Raw genomic sequence first — 18,986 nt, 5'->3', positions numbered from 1 at the left:
ATATATATATATATATATATATATATATATATATATATACATACAGCCTCCAAATATCATGTTTACTCATAATGCTGTGTGTGGAGATAATGATGTTCTTCAGACACAGAAGTCAGATTCTGAATTTGCTCAATGCAAAGTAATTGCTACAGCGCTGCTGCAGATCATGTTAATTGACTTGATCATAACAGGTTGACGCTGTGGCCTTTCAAGATGTAAACAAGGCTTTGAAAGATGTCATTAAAAAATCAATCTAAGCTTCTCTATGAATTCTGATATGTCAGCCTACAATTTCGTCAAGATAAATAAATCCTACAGTCTTTATGAAAAATATAAAAATAAAAAGATACAAAGACAAGAAGTAACAAGCACATTAACCTGAGTTTAATTAAATATAATTGTCCAGTACCAAAGCTGTCAGATTAGCCTCTTTATTATAAAGATAACAAAACACTATTTTTTAGACTAGCCTAATGCATGACATTTGATTTAGTTAATTTATGAGTTTGATTTCAAATATCCCTAAAAAAAATGCAAATAATAGCTGATGAAAATCAGAGTTAATAATTATTAAAAATAACAGATTATCAAGATGAAAACAGCTTTTCGTGTCAAACTCACTTCATCAATTTTCTGCTCGATCTTTACTTCTCCTTGTTCTTGTATTGACCTGCGACAAAACAAACAAAAACACAAACACGGTGGTGTGAGGAAATGTTGCAGGTAATCACAGACACGGGAGCTCAAGGATCATTTTCACCTTTACAAAGTTAAACAATCATCATCATTTCTATCCAGTGAAAATAATTGGGAAAACTATGTTCCACTCAAAAAAACTTGTTTTTGTCCTTCATGACTTCGCATACAATTTTCCACAATAACCATAAAGGAATTTTTCTTTTAATTATTGAAAAATAGAGTAAAAATATATATTTTACGTGCAATTTACATATTTTTTCTCATCTATAGCATGAGTTTTATCAAAGACATTTGAGTTTGACAATTTACTTGAAGTGAAATTTAAACCATCAACAGAGCACTCTCAGAAAAACAATTCTGTTTGTGTCATAAAACGAAGCACATGCAAGTCCTAAGAGCACGTCGGTTCAGGTCGTAAAGTTCAACGTTTCTTTGCTTCTAAAACAAACACGTCTACGTCACGTCACATTGTTAAACTGCTGCTTGAAAACAAACACACTATGAGAGAATAACATTAGGAAGAAGGAAACTGCTTAGGATTAAAAAAGTTAATAGATCAAGTTAAAATGTATTATTTTGAACATGTTTGTTTTCTTTCTAATTGAATTACTTCATTGGCACTTTTTGCTAATTATCATATTTTTATTTGCACGAGTTTCTGGAGCAATTTGTCATATGACTTAAAAAAATAAAATGATCAATAGATCAACAATAAATAGTCTGGTCTACTGCGCAGCTGTGTCTCTTTAATGGTAAAGCTACAACTTTGATGTATGACTGCAAAAAACAAACAGAAGAAAGTACATTACCTCATGTTTGTATATGTTCCCCAAACAGCTGAAAAACAGGACAGGTATTAATAATTATAATTATAATATAAAAAAACAACTAATCTATTAAACAGTGTCATACTGGGTAATTAACATCTTAAATTTCCAACATTTATAAAATATATATATATATATAAAATGTATTTTCTGAATAACAAATCTGTGTCAGTGGAAAGAAAATTCTTTGACCAAACATCTGTAACTTGTCCCAGTTTTCATTGGTAAACAGCATTTTTGATTTCTCTTACCATTTACAGATAACTGTGGAATTCCAATAAGGTAATTATTTGTTTGCTTGCAAAAATAGGCATATCCAAGCAATCCTTTTTAACCATAAAGTCAATCTTCATATCAATAAATAACTTAACACCTCGCTCTACCTGAAGAATTTTTCTGTTATGGTCATATCGTCATCATATTACAATGAAATTTCAATAAAAAAAAAAAAAGTTTAGCTGAATGTTTTCAAAAAGCTCTCACAAAAAAATATTCAAATGTTATAAAACAGTGCTAAGAATTGAAAAAAAAAAAGATTATAATTAATTGTTAATAAAATAAAGATATATTTTCAAGATAAAAGTGGTTAAAGCTGTAGCCTCACAGCAAGGTGGTCTTTCTGGGTGGAGTTTGCATGTTCTCCACTTGCACATGGGTTTTTTTTCCAGTTACTCCAGTTTCCTTCCACAGACCAAAAACTTGCATGTTAGGTTCAGTGGTAACTCTAAATTGTCCCTAGGTGAGTGTGTGGAAAGTTTTCCGTGTCATTTCTATGTGGCCCAGTGAGAGACTTGTGACCTGTCCATTGAATCCTGCCTCACTCACACGCAGAGCTCTGGAGATAAGACACCAGCTCCCCACAACCAAGAAACCAAAAAGTGGATAAAAATAATTATATATATGTTAAAATGGTAAATGATAGAATCTCTGACAGTTTAGTTTTGAGGTCAACAAGTGGACTTGTAACAGGGCCCAAACCCACAAATTAATTAGATGTGTCTGATTAATGTAGTATCAAGTCAGATGTCCAGTGTAGTTAAAGTCTAATAAAGTAATGTCCTGATGCTGCGCAACAATCCAGGTGGATAAGTCTAACAAGGTGGATTCAGGTCCTCTGGAAGGATTCTTCTTTGTTGAAAATATTTGTCTCGTGGATATCCTAACTGGGCCCTCCTGAAAGCACATAAGAAACCCAAACAGGGCTCCAGCCAGCCAGTGGGTGCAAAGGAGGACCCAGACCCAGACCACTGGTCATTCTGTATGTTGCAGGAGTTTACTGAGATGTTTATTTTCTAAACATAACATCCCAGTGGCTTTTAAACCCCAAAATACATTATGGCAAAGACTGGTTCATCCCAAAGATCCAGTCCCCCGGCACAAACAGAGTAATGTTGTGTATGCTGTTCAGTGTCAGGAGGGTGATCAGTCAAACATGAGGGAAACTAAACAGCCACTGGCCAAAAGGATTGTAATGCTGTTATTGCATTTCTCAGCCCTCTGTGAGTGAAAAGGCCATCAGGGCACTAACGATCAGTCGTTAGGCTTTTAGTCCTTTTGCAGGTGAACCAGTTTTGACTGTCAGCAGCAAACTATGACAGGGGTGTCAAACTCACTTACAAAAGGGGGCCAAAATTGAAACATTTTTCAAACTAAGGGCCAATTTCAGAATCTACATTAACTCAAATCAGATACCCAGCATATTTTCTTGGTCACAGGTTCCTCAACAAGAGTTTGATTAGTCTCATTTGATGTTCTCTGTTGTGCTTTCGACATCATAATCAAAGATTACTGATAAAATTCAAGAAATAGAAGTATTTTACATTTCACATATCATCTTGAGGGCCAGATTAGACGTCAACGAGGGCCACATTTGGCCCTCGGGCCTCGAGTTTGACACATAAACACTATGAGAAGGTGCTGTTTATTATAAAACTGAGTTTATTGCAGCTCCTCAGACTGAAGAAGTCTTTTGGATAAAAGATGAAACGTTTCAACAAAGAAGAATCTATCCAGAGGACTTGACTCAACCTTGTTAGACTAATATATTTTTTTTAATTCAGTAAATTGTGTGGGTTTATTTTTTTCTAAATAAAATGACTTTCCTTCACTAAACTGAAAACTGGTGTCAAGAAGCAATTAAAATGCAATACTGTGCAAACATTTTAGGATAGTGTGAAAAAATGTAACTTGCACAATTATCAATTCTAACATCTTACATTTAGAATTTTACAAAAGGCAAAACAAACGAACAAAAGATGAATCTAAATCAAATCAACATTTAATGTAACCAGCTAGAACAGCATCAATTCATGTAGGTAAGCCAGTACCAGGTATTGAATTTTATGGGGTCAGAGTCAGGTGAATGATTAGCTAAATCCAACAGGTGCTGTTGGTTATTTTTGGATGGTATGTCACAGGTCAAACACCACCACAAGGTAATATCAGCAAGGTCTTCTAGACAAAGATTTAAAAACAGCAACATGTGCTGTTCAAGCTTATTCAAGCACTACCTGAAGGGTTCAGGACCAATACACACATTGATCAGCCTAGAAAACTTTAACACATCATCAGATCATGTCCAGCAGTGCCAACAGCTCAGAACTGACAGAAACCTCTGATCCACAGGTACACTTGAATTAAGTATGACTAAAAGTGGTCTTTATAAGTAAATATATACATATAGTAAAATATGCACAAAAACATAAAAATGGTGCACGGATAAAATAGCAGCAAGTGCTCCGAACTGATGAGTAAAATATTGTAAAATCTGCCTCTAGCAGACGTAGTTTGTTTAAAAAGCTGGAGTGTGGTACAATAATGTCTGCAAATAAAAATGAAGCATAGGCTCCCTTCAAGTTTAGAGCTGCATTTCTGAAAAAAAATAAATAGAAAAAGCCCGAGTGTGTGGTCAGAAGTACCATAATGTGTTCTCAGTGCTAAGTGATACAAGCATCATTCAGTACCACCAAGGAAGAGTCCGACTGGGTCCAAGTTTATTTCGAAGCAAGACAAGTGCTTGAGACAAACAGCCAATGTTATTAGGAAACACTTCATCTTATACATGAACCAGGCGGTGATTTGCAAAGAGCCCTGATTTCAACATCACTAAATGAGTCTGGGATTATAAATCGACAGACATACCAAAGCCAGTCTACAATCACAGAACTGTGGTTAGTAAGGTGCAAGCTTGGTTCCTGCTAAAACTGTGTGCAATTATAAAAAGATGCTGTTTTGAATGCAAACAATGGTCCCACTTAAACCCTGATTTAAATGTCTTCTCTGTTCTTTGCACTGTTAATTGATAGAAATAAACAGTAAGACTGGATCCTTATGCGTTCTTACTTACTATGTCCACACCTGTCTAAAACTTTCAAACAAGGACGTCAGGTTTTCAGAGGACACCCTGGAGGCTTTGCAACTTTACGTGTGCCATTGTTTTGTTGGAGATTCCTACAGAAGTGTTTCAAAATGGGGGTTTTGAAAGATTTACGCCTTACATAAAATCCAACTAGCCAAACTGGTGTACTTACAGGCAATGTAGGCGATCAAAGCGAGGGCAAAAAGTAGCTTCATCATTCTTCTGTTTAAGCCTGAAATCACCCAGATGACCCGCTTCATCATCCGCTCAAAGGAACAGGAACCACTCGCTCAGGTCCAGCTAAAGCATTTTGGGTTGCAGTTCATGTCTCCGGGGGATACTTGACTTTCTAGGCAGGGTGGCGACGACTTGTGTAAATAACTTGTAACTAAAGCAGGTAGCCTCTGCTACGTCAACAGCAGCAGCAGTTTACGTGGCTAGCAGCAGACACAGATAAACAGTATCAGGTGTCAGCCTACACCGTGGAGTGATAATATCTACACCAAAACTTAATTACCAGCGCCATTTATCCCAAGACGAAAATACCACGTGAAAAGTTGTCTTAAAAATCCTTTAAATGTATAAAGTACATCGACAAACTCACGGAACTCTCCCTGAGCCTGATGGTTAGCCTTTAGCTCCACACTACTAGCTGCGTCCAGCTAGCAAGCTGCTAAACAGACCGCGTTGTTTTGTTTTCTTTCGTTCAAGACTACGGCTAAAAAAACGAAGACTGTAGTTTGCGTCTCATTTTTACAATTAAGCGAGGAACTAAGACTGCCTACTAAATTCAACGTCACAGAAACGTAAACATGTCGACGATTTGCTCCTCTCAGCTGTGCTAAGGAAAATGTGAAGAGAGCGATTACTCGGCGCTCGATTGAGCAGCCTGACGAGATGCAGGACTTGACTTTGCACCAGAAATAAATATTTTATTCGAGTATATTCTTAACTGTTGTCGTTGTATAGCTTTGTTATTATAGTTTTTCAAACTGAGATAATTATAACTTTGTAGTTTTCTGTTTTTAAAACAGATACTTTTCAATACACACAGTGGCCCTTTTATGAAATTCCTCTACTATGAATTCAGCCTTGTTGCAGTTTATTTATTTGTTTATTTATGTGTTTATTTATTTTGATATTACAATTTAAGCCTCTTCTACGTCTTCGACGCTGTAAACGTTTAGTGCTACCCAGCCCTAAATAATAATGATAAATAAACAACAAACCTTTTAGGTGTACTGACTGAGAGAACAAAAGTGGAATGTCTTTGTTCAGTGCAAAATATTTTTTCCACAATAATAGATAAGACAAACAAAAATGATCAATCTAATAAGACGTACTCTTTGTTTATTCAGCCGTTTCCAAAATACAGCTATAAATTAGACTATAGTCATGCATTTCACTGGCACAAATATAACCAAAAGCAATTGGTTAATTTGGTAATAGTCAGAGAATCGTCAATTATTTGTTTTATATAACTGTCATACTTTTGAACTTCGCTTGTCCTCTCCTACCGTCTTTCTCCCTGCAGTGGAGAAGACTTTTGAGATTATGTTTAGCCTTGTTTTTGATTGTTACTTGACACTGGAACTGAAACGCTTTCTGCTGTGATGTTTGTGATTTCTCCAAGTTTTTCAAGGTTTTATATGAACATAGCTCATGTGTGACAGTTAAACCTGCACTTGTCATACATTCCACTTTTTTCTGAACAGCTATTTGCCAAGACCCTGAAATATAACTGCTCTGTGTTTAACATCAGGTAAAGCACATTTATAAAGCACATTTAAAACAATGTAACCTGTGGTAAATTGCACCAAAGTGCTGAACGATCAAACGATGCAAACCAAGAACTGGCTAAAAATGGAATAACCTTGCTGCACCTATTTTGCTGTGAATATGCAATTTCTTGCCTTTTAAGTGAAGTACTTTTTCCTGTATTAATTTCCAATATGTTGCTGACAGATTTTTATCTTTCCTTGTAAAATGACTAAATCAAAACAGATGTTATTAAGGGACATAAAATTAACTGATTAATTTAAAAAGACACAACATGATGATGCACAATTATTCTTATTACTGTTTGTTATATGAAATACATTAGCATTAACATACAATATTTAAAATTTTGTTATATAGGCCTATTATTTAAAGTAATAGTATTTGATTGTGCATATTAAAAATAGTATTGCATTTATATATTTTTCTTTTAATCAGTTTATTGTCATTTTAAACACCCCATAAAATACAGTTGTTTCAAACATCAACTACTTACTCATCCGCATATACAACCATACATATTTTTTTATGTATGTCATACATTCTTTGATTGACCGGTCTGATTGTTGCAGGTGTTTAACAGCTAGGTTCTCCTTCTTCTTTTCTTTTATTTCTTCTCTTTTCTATTTTTCTCCATTTTCAGGTGGAGTTTGTGACCAATCATCAGGAGATTGCCCTGAAGCAGCTGCTGCACCCTGCAGCTCATTACCAGCAGTCAAAAAGTCAAAAACTTGCTTTAAACTCTGAGTTACAGCAGTTTTTTTTTACCAGAACATAGAAGTCACTTTGATGAACTTGACTTCTTACAGTGGTTTTAAAATCTCTGAGTAAATGTCTACCTGTTACCTCCACAGAACTCCTTATTGTAACCAGTCTGTTGCAGCGTCCCTCGTGGAGATCACTGAAAGCGTTCTTGTACATCAAGAATCATCTGCTCACATCCGCTCTACAGAACAATTCAGCCAAAGAGCGCTTCTGGAAAACCACCTGCCTGCCCACTCTCCACCATCCTCTTCCTTCCAGCTACTGGACTTTATCCCTGTAAAACTGTGGTGTCCAATCCAGGTCCTTGAGGACCATTATCGTGAATGGTTGTCGTTTATTTGCACCAGCGCACACAATTCAATGGTTAAGGATGTCCTCAAGTTCTGCAAAGGCTTGTTAATCACCCATTATTTTGAATCAGGTGAGTTAAAGCAGGAAAATAAAACATCTAAATCACGCAGGATAGTGACCAAGACTGGATGCCAATGTCTTCAGGATCTTGCATTTTGTCTGCTAAAACATCTGTTAATAAGATAATGACTAAAACACTGACTAAAATGAGCACGTGTGTTTTGGAAGCATCCTAATGAGACAAAAAAAAAGACTTCTGAATTAAGCGAGGAAATGAACATTTGTGTAAATGATCTTTTAGCAAGTCATTTAAAAACGGATGAATTTAAACTTTCATATTTGTACAATGCTTATGTGTAGAATCCAAACGATCACGGCGATGGTCCTCAGCTGCTTTTATTTAGGACATCAACCAATTAGTACATTATGAAAACAAGAGAAGCTCATTCTGCAGTCGAGGCTCGGCGGCCTAAGAGGAAGTGGCATGCTGTTTTAAAACTGGATGTTAGGAACAACTAAGAACCTGTGGTTAGACGACCTGAGATCTGAGCCACATTCTCCATAGGTGTTGTTCTCTGTTGGCTTTTTCTGTTCTCAGTTTATGAAAGAAGTCTATATCTGTGTCTAAAGTGAGACAGGTTAAATTAATGTCAACAACAAACAATTTAACTAACAGGCTAAGAAGAACCTGTTTTTGTAATCACAGCTTCATCTGATAATCTGTGTGAGTTAAAGACAATGTGTTGTGATTTCAGTTGTATCGACATGTGGGATGATCATTCATTTATAAAATTAGAAGTGACAGAACGTCTTGTTTCTTTTCCTGAGGCTGCTCTCCATTCTCTGTCATACCTCCTTATCCCTGACCCATCAGCCTCCAGCTCTTCAGTGTGTGTGTGTGTGTGTGTGTGTGTGTGTGTGTGTTTACTGTCCACACCAATGATCAGATTCTTCTCACTGACTTCTTCACAGTAGCGCCTCCTGGAAGTGTGTTCACAGCTTTCAGAATCTGAAACTTTGAATCTTTGTTGTCAAGATTTTTGGCAATTTTTGTATCCTTTGAAAGTGTTAAGTTGTGTGTTTTTTATTACTCTCATTGACTTATATTCTCCACCTGCTTTGTTTTTGTTCAGGATTGCAAGCAGTGGGCACCTGTATCCCAGTGGTCAATGGGTGAGAGGTGGGGTACACCAAGAATGGGACAGCAGTTCATCTTTATTATTCATCCAGCTAACTGAACAACTCACAGTTGAGCATGGATGAATATTTATTATTTGGTTTAAATAAATGAAAATCCTTGGAAGGGGTCAAATAATGGCGGACAGGAATCTCGAAATGTCTCTATGTATCACCGGTCTGTTAAATGTACTGTACATCAAATAGCTCAAGATCTGGCACGACCTTTATCTTTAGGCGCAACTCAAATACATAACAATTGTCACTGAGCTGCAATAAATTTCCAAACAGAGAATGATGATCCTCTTAAAAAAAGTATCAAGTGATTTCTTGTTCCCCCCCCCCCCCCCCCCCCCCCCCCCCCCCCCCCCCCAAGGCTACATCAAAATATAGACGAAAGTGTTTAACTTGCAGCAGCACTGTGGCTCAGTTGGTAGAGTGCCGCCTCTCAAGTTCAAGTTCAAGTTGTGTTTATTTGTCATATGCTAGGTTAACACAAGGTTAACTCAAGGTCAACACAAGGTCAACAGGACAATGAAAAGCTTAGGATGAGAAGAACCGTTTTGACTCGCTAAAAAAAAAATCAAAGAAACAAACAAACAAGAAATACTAAACGCATGCAGTAAGGGTACAAAAACAAAGTAGCAAAAAGTGAAAAAGGAATTATAATATTTACAATATCCTAAAGAGAGATAGTAAACAACAACATGGTAGAATATAATGGTGCAAGCAGGATGAATTTAAATGAATGAGTATTTCAAGGTAGTAATATATGCTAAACTGCACATGACATATATATATATATATATATATATATATATATATATATATATATATATAAAGAACGTAATTAACATACTGCATACTACACAGGTTGAGTGACAGGTTATTGCACAGGTAGTGACATTAAGATTGAATTAAGATGGTGGTAGATACATAGATACTGTATCATTCATGATACAGCCACATAGTGCAGCAGCAATAAACAATAAACATATTAGTTGTCACAGATGTGGCTTGGTGCAAACTTATTTCCAGTCGTTCAGTGTTATTTATTGTGAGTTTAGTAATCTGACAGCTTATGGATAATAGCTGTCCTTTTGTCTTTTTCTCTCAGCGAGCAAGTCAGCCTGGTTCAAGTCCTGGCCAGGGGTCTTAATGGGTGGAGTTTGTATGTTTTCTCGGTGCATGTGTGGGTTTTCTCCAGGTACTCCATTTTCCTCCCACAGACCAACAACATGCATGTTAGTCTGATTGGTAACTCTAAATCGTCCCTAGGTGTGAGTGAGAGAGTGAATGGTTGTTTGGCTGTGTCCCTGTGATGGACTGGAGACCTGTCCAGGGTGTCCCCCACCTCTCGCACAGTGATGGCTGGACATGGGCACCAGTGACCCCCACAACCCAAAAAGGAAGAAGCGGGTAAAAATGAAGGATGGATGTTTAACTTAAGCTTCATCAAGGTTTCTTTATGTTTTAACAAGTAGGTTTTTTTTACAGCGAGCCCTGCCTGAGGTTTGTCTTCACGACATGCATGTTGGATAATTTGGTGTTTCCAAAGTGAAGGTCTCTGCTTCTCAGCATCATTTTCAGCCTGTTCCTCTGTGATGGAGGGCCTCAGGCCCAGCATGTTCTACTTTTCTTCTTCAGAGTCAGGTGGGACTGGTACTCAACCCTGCAGTTCTGCACAGGATGATGGGCAGGTGGATACAAGTTACATTCAATTACCACATTGCTGGTGTTCTGTTCTTTCCTGTTGTGCTCCACTTTTACTTGCTTTTTGGCTTTGTCTTCACATTCAGCGAACCGATAAAGACAGCTGATATGAGGGCATATGACATATATAACAGAGACATTCAAATAAATCCACATTTAGAGCCTGAAATTAGTCATGGAGAATAATAGTCCCTCTGCACCCAGCTGGAACAGTTTCAACAAGATCCACTTTTCTAAATGTTAAACTATGTAGTTCATTGATTTGTTTCTCCTCTTAGTCCACTATGTTTCATGTTACATCTGATCAGATGGAATAGTTTCAGTTTCATAAAGCTTTCCACTATTCTTTGTTTTAAATGTTTGGTAACACTGCTGCTGAGATACATTGGATCCAACAGGGATCAATAAAGTATAAAAAATACAAAGAGCTTTATTTTTTTTTTTAATAAAACATGTGCAGTATGCCTGAAGCTGCCTTACTTTGAATTGTTGAAATGCATTTTGCATGAGGATGGTTAAAGTAGCCACTTAGTGTCACATCTTGTAAATTCTTCACAAACAAATTGTTCTTATTCAACGTCTACTCTTTGTCAGAGTGGGGCGACGGGATGAAAACGAAATCTCCAAAGACAAAAAGCAAGATTATTTTTTTAAACTGAAAGACATGTTCAAAGCCCATTCATTCTAAATCAAATTGGACATGTTTAATGTGGTTATATAAACTCTTGATGGTAACCCTCGGGGGTGATTTTTAGAGCAAACCATCTGTTAGGGATGCTGGGCCATCTGACAACTGTTAATAGTGGGAATGAGCATAAAAACAGATAGAGACTTATCTTGTATGTTGTCACTTCCAGTAAAACCATCAATACAAATATTGAGCAAGAGTCTGAAACTGAACACCTGTCTGCATAACAAAAAGAAAATCATAGATCCAGACCCAGAATTAGATCAAGCTGAATAAAACAACTTATGTTTGAGTAAAACCATTTTCTGCAAAAATGACAAGCAAATGCAACCTTGGACTTTTTGAAAAAGTCAAACATTTGAACCTCAAATGAGTGATTTTAGCAAATCAGTGACTATTTTAATCCACTGATCAAGTCAAACAATCCAAAATGTAGCATCCAGCAAATTGCATTTTATAAAATATATGGTGTTTCTTTTTCAAAAGGCATCATTTTCTTTGTTTTGTTGTGTTTTCTAACTTTAATTCCATTCATTCACAGTTTGTTTTCGTTTTCAATATGAAGTTTTCATAAAGTTCTTCTATTTTGTTTCCTCTTGTTCAAAACTTAAAACTCCCTTTATGGGCTGCCACAATGGATCATCCTCCCTGAAGCTCCTCTGCTCCTTCTCAGCTCTTTAATCAGCATCATTTGTTCATATAACCACCTCTCCTGCACATGATCAGCTTTATTTTTTAAATTTCTCTCATTGCTTTAGCACATAAACCACATATTTAAACAAATTTCAGCCCTGAACCCCAAATTTGAACCACTGATTTAAAAATATATCAAATTAGTCTAAATCGTCTCATTTTTCTTGATTGTCCTCAATCCCAATGTGTGTTAAACAGAAATATTCAATCTAATAAATGCGAACCTGCACCTACCACGCATACACGCACGCACCTCCCCTGTGGTCCCGGATTCACGTGACGTCAGAGTCTCTTTAAAACCGATGGAGCTGCTCCCATTCCTCTTTACATCCAGCTGGAGGGTGCGCTGCAGGGACTTACATGCTCTCCCATCTTATGCAGGAAAAGCTTTAGTTTGAACAGCGGGATTGACGGGGTAAATGTGAGATTATAAGCTAGCGCGGGTTTTAAAAATGTGAGCGAAGTGATGCGTTCAGGTAACAGGCGCTTAAAGGATAAAGGTGCGCGCTAGAAGCAAAACCTAACATCAGTGGAGAAATGCGCGTCTTGAACGCAACATGAAGCTTTCAGGTGCTCACGAGGAAAGGATGGCTGCAGAGTTTTAAAACTTTCCGAGTGTAAAAATGTCCTCTCCTCCAGAGTGAAGTCCACCACTTTAGATGAATGGACAGCGGGATGTTTTCCGTCCAGGCTGCTCTGAACCGCAGCTTGAACCAGAGCGATGAGCGCGCGCCGGGGGACTCCAAGCTCTCCCCCGCGGGCTTCGTGGTGCTCTCCGTGGCGCTGGGCTTCATCATGACCTTCGGCTTCCTGAACAACTTCGTCGTCCTGCTGCTGTTCTGCAAGTTCAAGAAGCTGCGGACTCCGGTGAACATGCTGCTGCTGAACATCAGCATCAGCGACATGTTGGTGTGTCTGTTCGGAACCACGCTCAGCTTCGCCTCCAGCATCCGCGGGAGGTGGCTGCTGGGCCGCGGGGGCTGCAGCTGGTACGGCTTCATCAACTCCTGCTTCGGTGAGTTCCTTCAGCTTCAGCGTTAAAACACCTGACACAGATCTGAGATGTGAATTATATGAAATAATAACTCGAGAAATGTCAGTTCTGTGCAGCACTTAACTTCCAAAATCTGTTCATATTCAGATGCTCCTCTTGCAGAGAATGATGCACAAGTGAAAAATTAATTTGGTAAATCTTTTATATGCTCAAATGATGTGCAAAAAACAGCATTCCATGCAATTTAAGAGTCCCCCCCCCCTCCTAAATTAGATCATCTGTTTTATTTTTTTTAATGGAAGAAATCTCAAGAGGTTGAAGTGCTTTTTAAATAAATACTTTCTGACGGATGCTGTCACACTTTTATGAAATATTTCTGAATTTTATCGATTTCCATTTTCTTTCTTAAGATGCGATCACAGCAGTTTAGATAAATGATCGTGTCCAATAAGGATGACGTTTTAAATAACTTCGGCCTGCTTTGTTATAGTTAGAACAGAAATCTTATATTGAGCTTTTAATATTAGTAAAGCAGCTTTCTTTCTTCGGATGGCTCCAGCAGCACATCCACAAGTGCAATAGGCGAGATAGAGTGGAAGGGAAGAATCTTTCTGCACCACTTTGCAGATAAAGATAGACAATGATTGATAGAATTAGTCACAGCATGGATATTGTACCTGAGCTGAGCTCACTTTTCATGTAGCCAAACCCTTCAGAAGCAATCGACGTGACATTTCAACAAATTTGAGTCTTTCTAAGATGGATTTCACAAGGTTAGTGAAAAGTACAGGACAATATGTAATTCTTGAGTGACAGCATGCAGACGTCTAAATAACTAAAGCGTATATTATATTCTAAGTCTTCATTTTACAACATTTTGGTCATAATACAAAATATTTGAATAAATCTTGCCTCGTACTTCCTGAAAAGTAAGACATATGTTCTCTCTCACGTGGTTGTGAGATGTTCTTTTTTGCATGAACATTTTTACTCAAGAGAAACTGTAGGCAGAACTCTGGGTAAGCCCTCCTACTGAAACACACTTCACACAAACAGATACAACTACACAGCAACAGCACGCTTGGCTGAGGTGAACGTTTATTTTCAGGTGATGATGGAGGAGTTGGAGTACAAAGAGAAGAACATATTACAGTAGGATGAGGAACATCTGGTATTAAACTAAGGAGAAGCACTAATATGCAACTTTGTCATGAAGAGACCTCCACCGTGTTTGACAGACGATGCACAATAACAAGCAAACACAAGCTATATGTTTAAGCTTCCTTGCTGTCACGGAGCAAAGAAAGGAAATTGGAAATACTCTCTGTCCATTTGAGGCAATGAGGGTTCAGCATCCTGCTCAGGGACACTTCAACATGTGACTGCTGGTGGAATCGAACCTCCAACTCTCCCGTTGGAGGACGGCTGCTCTAACCACTCAGCCACAGCTGCCCGAAAAAAAAAAAAAAAATCATAATTTTAAGTTATTTATACTCTGCAAAGCACTTCCTGTTCTGTATCTATCTCATCCATCTAAAACACTGAAATGACATAAAAGTACACAACAGAAAAGTTGTTAAAACCTCTCTCTTCCTTCAGAATTATGTTGATCTTGATGGTGCTTCATTACTGTGTACTTTCACTATATGTATACAGTATACTGTGTACTTTTTCTAATAAGTAAAAATCTTTTGCACAATAAGTCCTACCTTAGGTTCATCATGAGGTCTTCTAGTAATCTTGCAGTCGATGAAACCACTGTGAAGTCATCTGTTCCACTGGTTGTCTAGTGTTTGTTTTCCTGGTCATGGTTTTTCATGAACTCATCAGTATACTGCCATAAAGTTACTTTTTCATATGACAGCCATTCCACACGGTCTTCTCAGTCTACAAATAAACGTTTGCATTTTAATCTTCACTTTGCAAGTATGCACAATGAAAAATACACCAAAAATATAATTTACACATTTAACAGTATATTTATGAAGTAGTATAATAAAATGTATTTTTTCCAAGTCTCCAAAAAGTATATCACGATGGGTCTTCTTGTCTGATTTTGAGTGCTACTGGAGCTTAGCAGCCTCGTCACATGGGGAAGGAAGCTGTTCCACATTCTGGTTGTTCTTGACTCTAGAACGCTGCTGTCTTCCAGAGGTCATACTTTCTGCTCTGATAACATGTATTCTATTATTTTTCCAACTCTATGTGATGCTCAGTTGTTTGCTCCATAGCCATATCAAGTTAAATTACATTTTGTTCTTTTGCTTATTTATTTATTTTGTTGTCATCATCCCTTTCATGACTTCTTCCTTTTGTCTTCATAAATAGTATAAACTCTCACGGTTCATTGTAATATTCGCACTAATCTGTTTTTTTATTCTTGGTTGCTGCTTTTGCACTTCTCTGTGGGTGTTTTGGTGTAGCAGTGTGTTCATTTCAGTTACAAAAAGGTTCATATACTTCATGCTGTGTCCATATCTGTGGGTGTTTTGACTTTGTTTTCATTCATGCTTCTTTACTGTGCTGATGGCATTTAGTTTTTGTACAAACAAACCTTTTATTAGTGTGGTATTAAACTCTAGATCTTGTTTTTGTATTTATAATGAGTCATGACATAAACAAAATTAGCAAATAGCTTCGTTGACTCAAGTTTTTTCCCATTATTTGCCTTTTGCCTCCTTCTGGATTTGGGACCTTCAACCACAAAACTTGACATCAAGTACTATGTTAGTCAAACAATATACAGTCTGTCCCACATTATACTATACTTAATGTGTTTCAATTCAATTCAAAAATACTTTATTAATCCCAGAGGAAAAATAAATGTTGTAACTCATCCTGGTTTCATTAAAGAGTTGTTCTAGATGCTGATGTCTGTGGGCAGGAAGGATCTCTGTCTTACAGCTGATCTGAAGACACTGTTGTTGGATGACAGTCTGATGAAGAGGATGCTGAGGGTTGTCTATAATGTTCTTCATTTTATGAAGAATCCTTCTTTGTACAATCATCTCCAAAGGTTCTAGAGGAGTCCGCAGAACTGAGCCAGCCTTCTCTATGAGCTTGTTGATATTTTTTAAGTCACTTGCTCTGATGCTGCTTCTGGGGCTGGGCGATATAGACTAAAATTAATATATCAATATTTTTAAGATAAATCGCGATATACAATATACATCTCGATATTCAAACATCTTCTAAGTTCATGGCAAAATCCAACGCAGACATGTTCCTGTTTTTAGTATTTTACACCACTTTATAATGTAGCTGCTTTTGTTTTGTTTTTTTAATTTCATTTTCTTCCATTTATTTTTTCAATTTATATGCTTTCTTTTATGATTGTCTACTGTTGTCATCATTAAAAAAAAAAAAAACCTCTTGTAAATGAGTCCCGAGGCTCAATGAGCCTAACCTGTATAAATAAAGGTTGAATGAATTAATATTTTTTTCTTTCCATAATTAATAACAAAAATATATTTCTGAGCTAAAGCTTTGTCCCATTTGTCACACAGGCAAATTTATTAACAAACAGCTGTAACTCTACTAAATGTCTAAAAAAATAAACTATTTACATACATTAAATAATAATCTCTTCAGCTGCGCCACCTTCACAACGTTAGTAAGCGTGTGTGAAGCGACACGTGAGAGACTGTGTTTGTATTCAGTGAGGGAGAAGCAGGGGCTGTGTGAATTTGGACGGGCAGAAAAAGAAGAACTACTGTACAGATTTTCAAGTCATACAGTGAGGGGTAGCACCTGTGCCACATTAATAAAGCAGTGGCTTATTCATATTGCTAAAGGCACGGTCCTTAGCGGCTAACAAGACGGCTAACTTTAGCCATCTCGTTCAACAGATCAGACTGGGACCTTAGCAATATGATAAGCTGCTGCTTTATTAATGTCGCGTTACCTCTCACTGTTCCTCTCATAAGGCACTGCACGGCTAAATGAGTTTTGACCCGTGGTTTGTTTCAGGGAAGGAGGCTGAAGTCAACAGTCTGACCTGCAGCGAACTTGACTTATAGCGCTGTTTTAAATGTGAAACAGATTCGTAGTTCTGACCTTTCGTCGGGACTTGTTTTTAGCATCGTCTACAGAAAACATTTTTCTGCTGCTTCATCTGACAAATCCAAACCTTTTCTAAATAACAGCCAGTATTTTTCTTTTTGCTGAGCAGCTAAGCTGCTCTTGATATCTCCCGTGTTTACTTGTTGTGTTAAACTCCAGGCCACCTGGAGAAGCAGGAAGCGGGTGGAGCGGGTGAGGTGCTGTGTTTGTATTCAGAGAGGGAGAAGGAAGGGGCTGGAGGCGCAGAGGGGAGGAAAAGAACTACATGGATAATAATACTCGATGGTTGTGAGAGCCATTTTAACCATCATAAATTAAAAAACAATCAATATTCAGTATATTCGATATATCGCCCAGCCCTAGCTGCTGCCCCAGCACATGATGGCAGAAGAGATGGCGCTCTCTACAACAGACTTATAGCAGATATGCAGCATCTTGCTGCAAACACTGAAGGACTTCAGCTTCCTCAAGAAGAACAGTCTGCTCTGTCCCTTCTTGTAGACGCTTCACTGTTGCATTTCCAGTCCAGTCTGTTGTCCAGGTGAACTCCAAGGTATTTATACTTCCCCACCACCTCCACTTCTTCTCCCATGATGGAAATAGTGTTTTACCTGTTCATGCATCTCCTGAAATCTACAATCATCTCCTTTGTTTTAGTCACATCCAAGACGAGATGATTGTTTCCACACCATGCCACAAAGCGGTCCATCAGTTCCCTGTACTCAGCTTCTTGTCCATCTCTGATACACCCGACCACTGCAGAGTCATCAGAATATTTCTGCAGATGACAGGAGTCTGTTTTTTTTTTTTTTTTTACTGAAACTCTAAGGTGTACAGAGTGAAAAGGAATGGTGAGAGTACAGTCCCCTGTGGTGCGCCTGAGCCACTGACCACCTGGTTGGACACACAACCCTTCAGTCTCACAAACTGTGGTCTGTCCGTCAGGTAGTCTCTGATCCAGGTGATTGTTGAGGCCTCCACCTGAGTCTTCTGAAGTTTCTGACAAAGCAAATCAGGCTGGATTGTGTTAAATGCACTGGAGAAATCAAAGAACATGACTCTCACAGAGCTATCTGCCTTTTCTAGATGACAGTGAGTTTGCTGAAGCAGGTGTACGATGGCATTTTCAAGTCCAAGTCCACGCTGATAAGCAAACTGCAGTGGATCCTGATATGCGCTAGTCTGTTTAGTCAGGTGGGTCAGCAGCGTATCCTCAAAACAACTATTCCTACTCTGTTGTTTTTACTATAGATGAGATTATAGAGTGGCTGGTCTAAAACGTCTTTGCCAGAGAACAAAAAAATCTAATAAGAAATATGACTGACGATCACTTACTCTCAGACTGCTTTAGGGGATGCTTCAAAGCTTCAACTTTACAACGGACAGACAAAAGGTCACATTTGAATGAAAGATATTTGAGGAGAATATGCACAGAAATTTTCTGTGTTTTCCAACATGTCCCATTTCTTCTCTTATCTGCAGCACCTCTGCAGCTTGTTTACCTTTAGTTTTCCATACAAATATAAATGCCAGGCAATTGCATGAGTGGGATGGCTCTATGTTTGTTACCCTTCATTCATCAGATGATGTTTGATTTTCTTTTGTCCATTTGAGACTTTTGTGTTTCAAGAACCAATCTATGCTTGTTTACTTATAATGATCATATCAATGACTCAATCTCAAGGTTTGCCATAATGGGTAGAAATCTCATGATTCAATTCTGTTCCAGTTCAGAGTGCTGCAGTGCAATGATAAAACACTTATCTGTGCATTTAAAACATCTTGATGTTTATCTTGAGATCCATCTTGACAACTTCATTGTCAAGTGTGTCATTCTAAGCATAACTATTTAACTGATCTATATATATATATATATATATA

The 18,986-nt window shown here is 37.7% G+C and overlaps 2 protein-coding genes across 2 annotated transcripts in view; one reads left to right on the top strand and one right to left on the bottom strand.

Annotated features, from left to right (window-relative positions):
- Positions 1-5,589, bottom strand: part of uxs1 (UDP-glucuronate decarboxylase 1) — a gene marked incomplete in the record, with an annotated part of 59,246 nt that extends 53,657 nt beyond the window's left edge. Inside the window, 3 exon segments of the mRNA XM_037686535.1 lie at positions 622-670; positions 1,509-1,536; positions 5,057-5,589. Coding sequence (XP_037542463.1) covers positions 622-670; positions 1,509-1,536; positions 5,057-5,147 — 168 coding nt within the window.
- Positions 5,590-12,712: 7,123 nt separating this feature from the next.
- Positions 12,713-18,986, top strand: part of tmtops2b (teleost multiple tissue opsin 2b) — a 27,553-nt gene continuing 21,279 nt past the window's right edge. The window contains exon 1 of the mRNA XM_037686195.1: positions 12,713-13,064. Within this exon, the coding sequence (XP_037542123.1) occupies positions 12,713-13,064 (352 nt within the window). The remainder of the gene's footprint in view (positions 13,065-18,986) is intronic.

The sequence above is a fragment of the Nematolebias whitei genome, chromosome 13, assembly GCF_014905685.2.
Source record: "Nematolebias whitei isolate Nwh7 chromosome 13, NemWhi1, whole genome shotgun sequence".
Classification (NCBI taxonomy): domain Eukaryota; kingdom Metazoa; phylum Chordata; class Actinopteri; order Cyprinodontiformes; family Rivulidae; genus Nematolebias; species Nematolebias whitei.
This window is presented reverse-complemented; position numbering and strand designations above follow the sequence as displayed.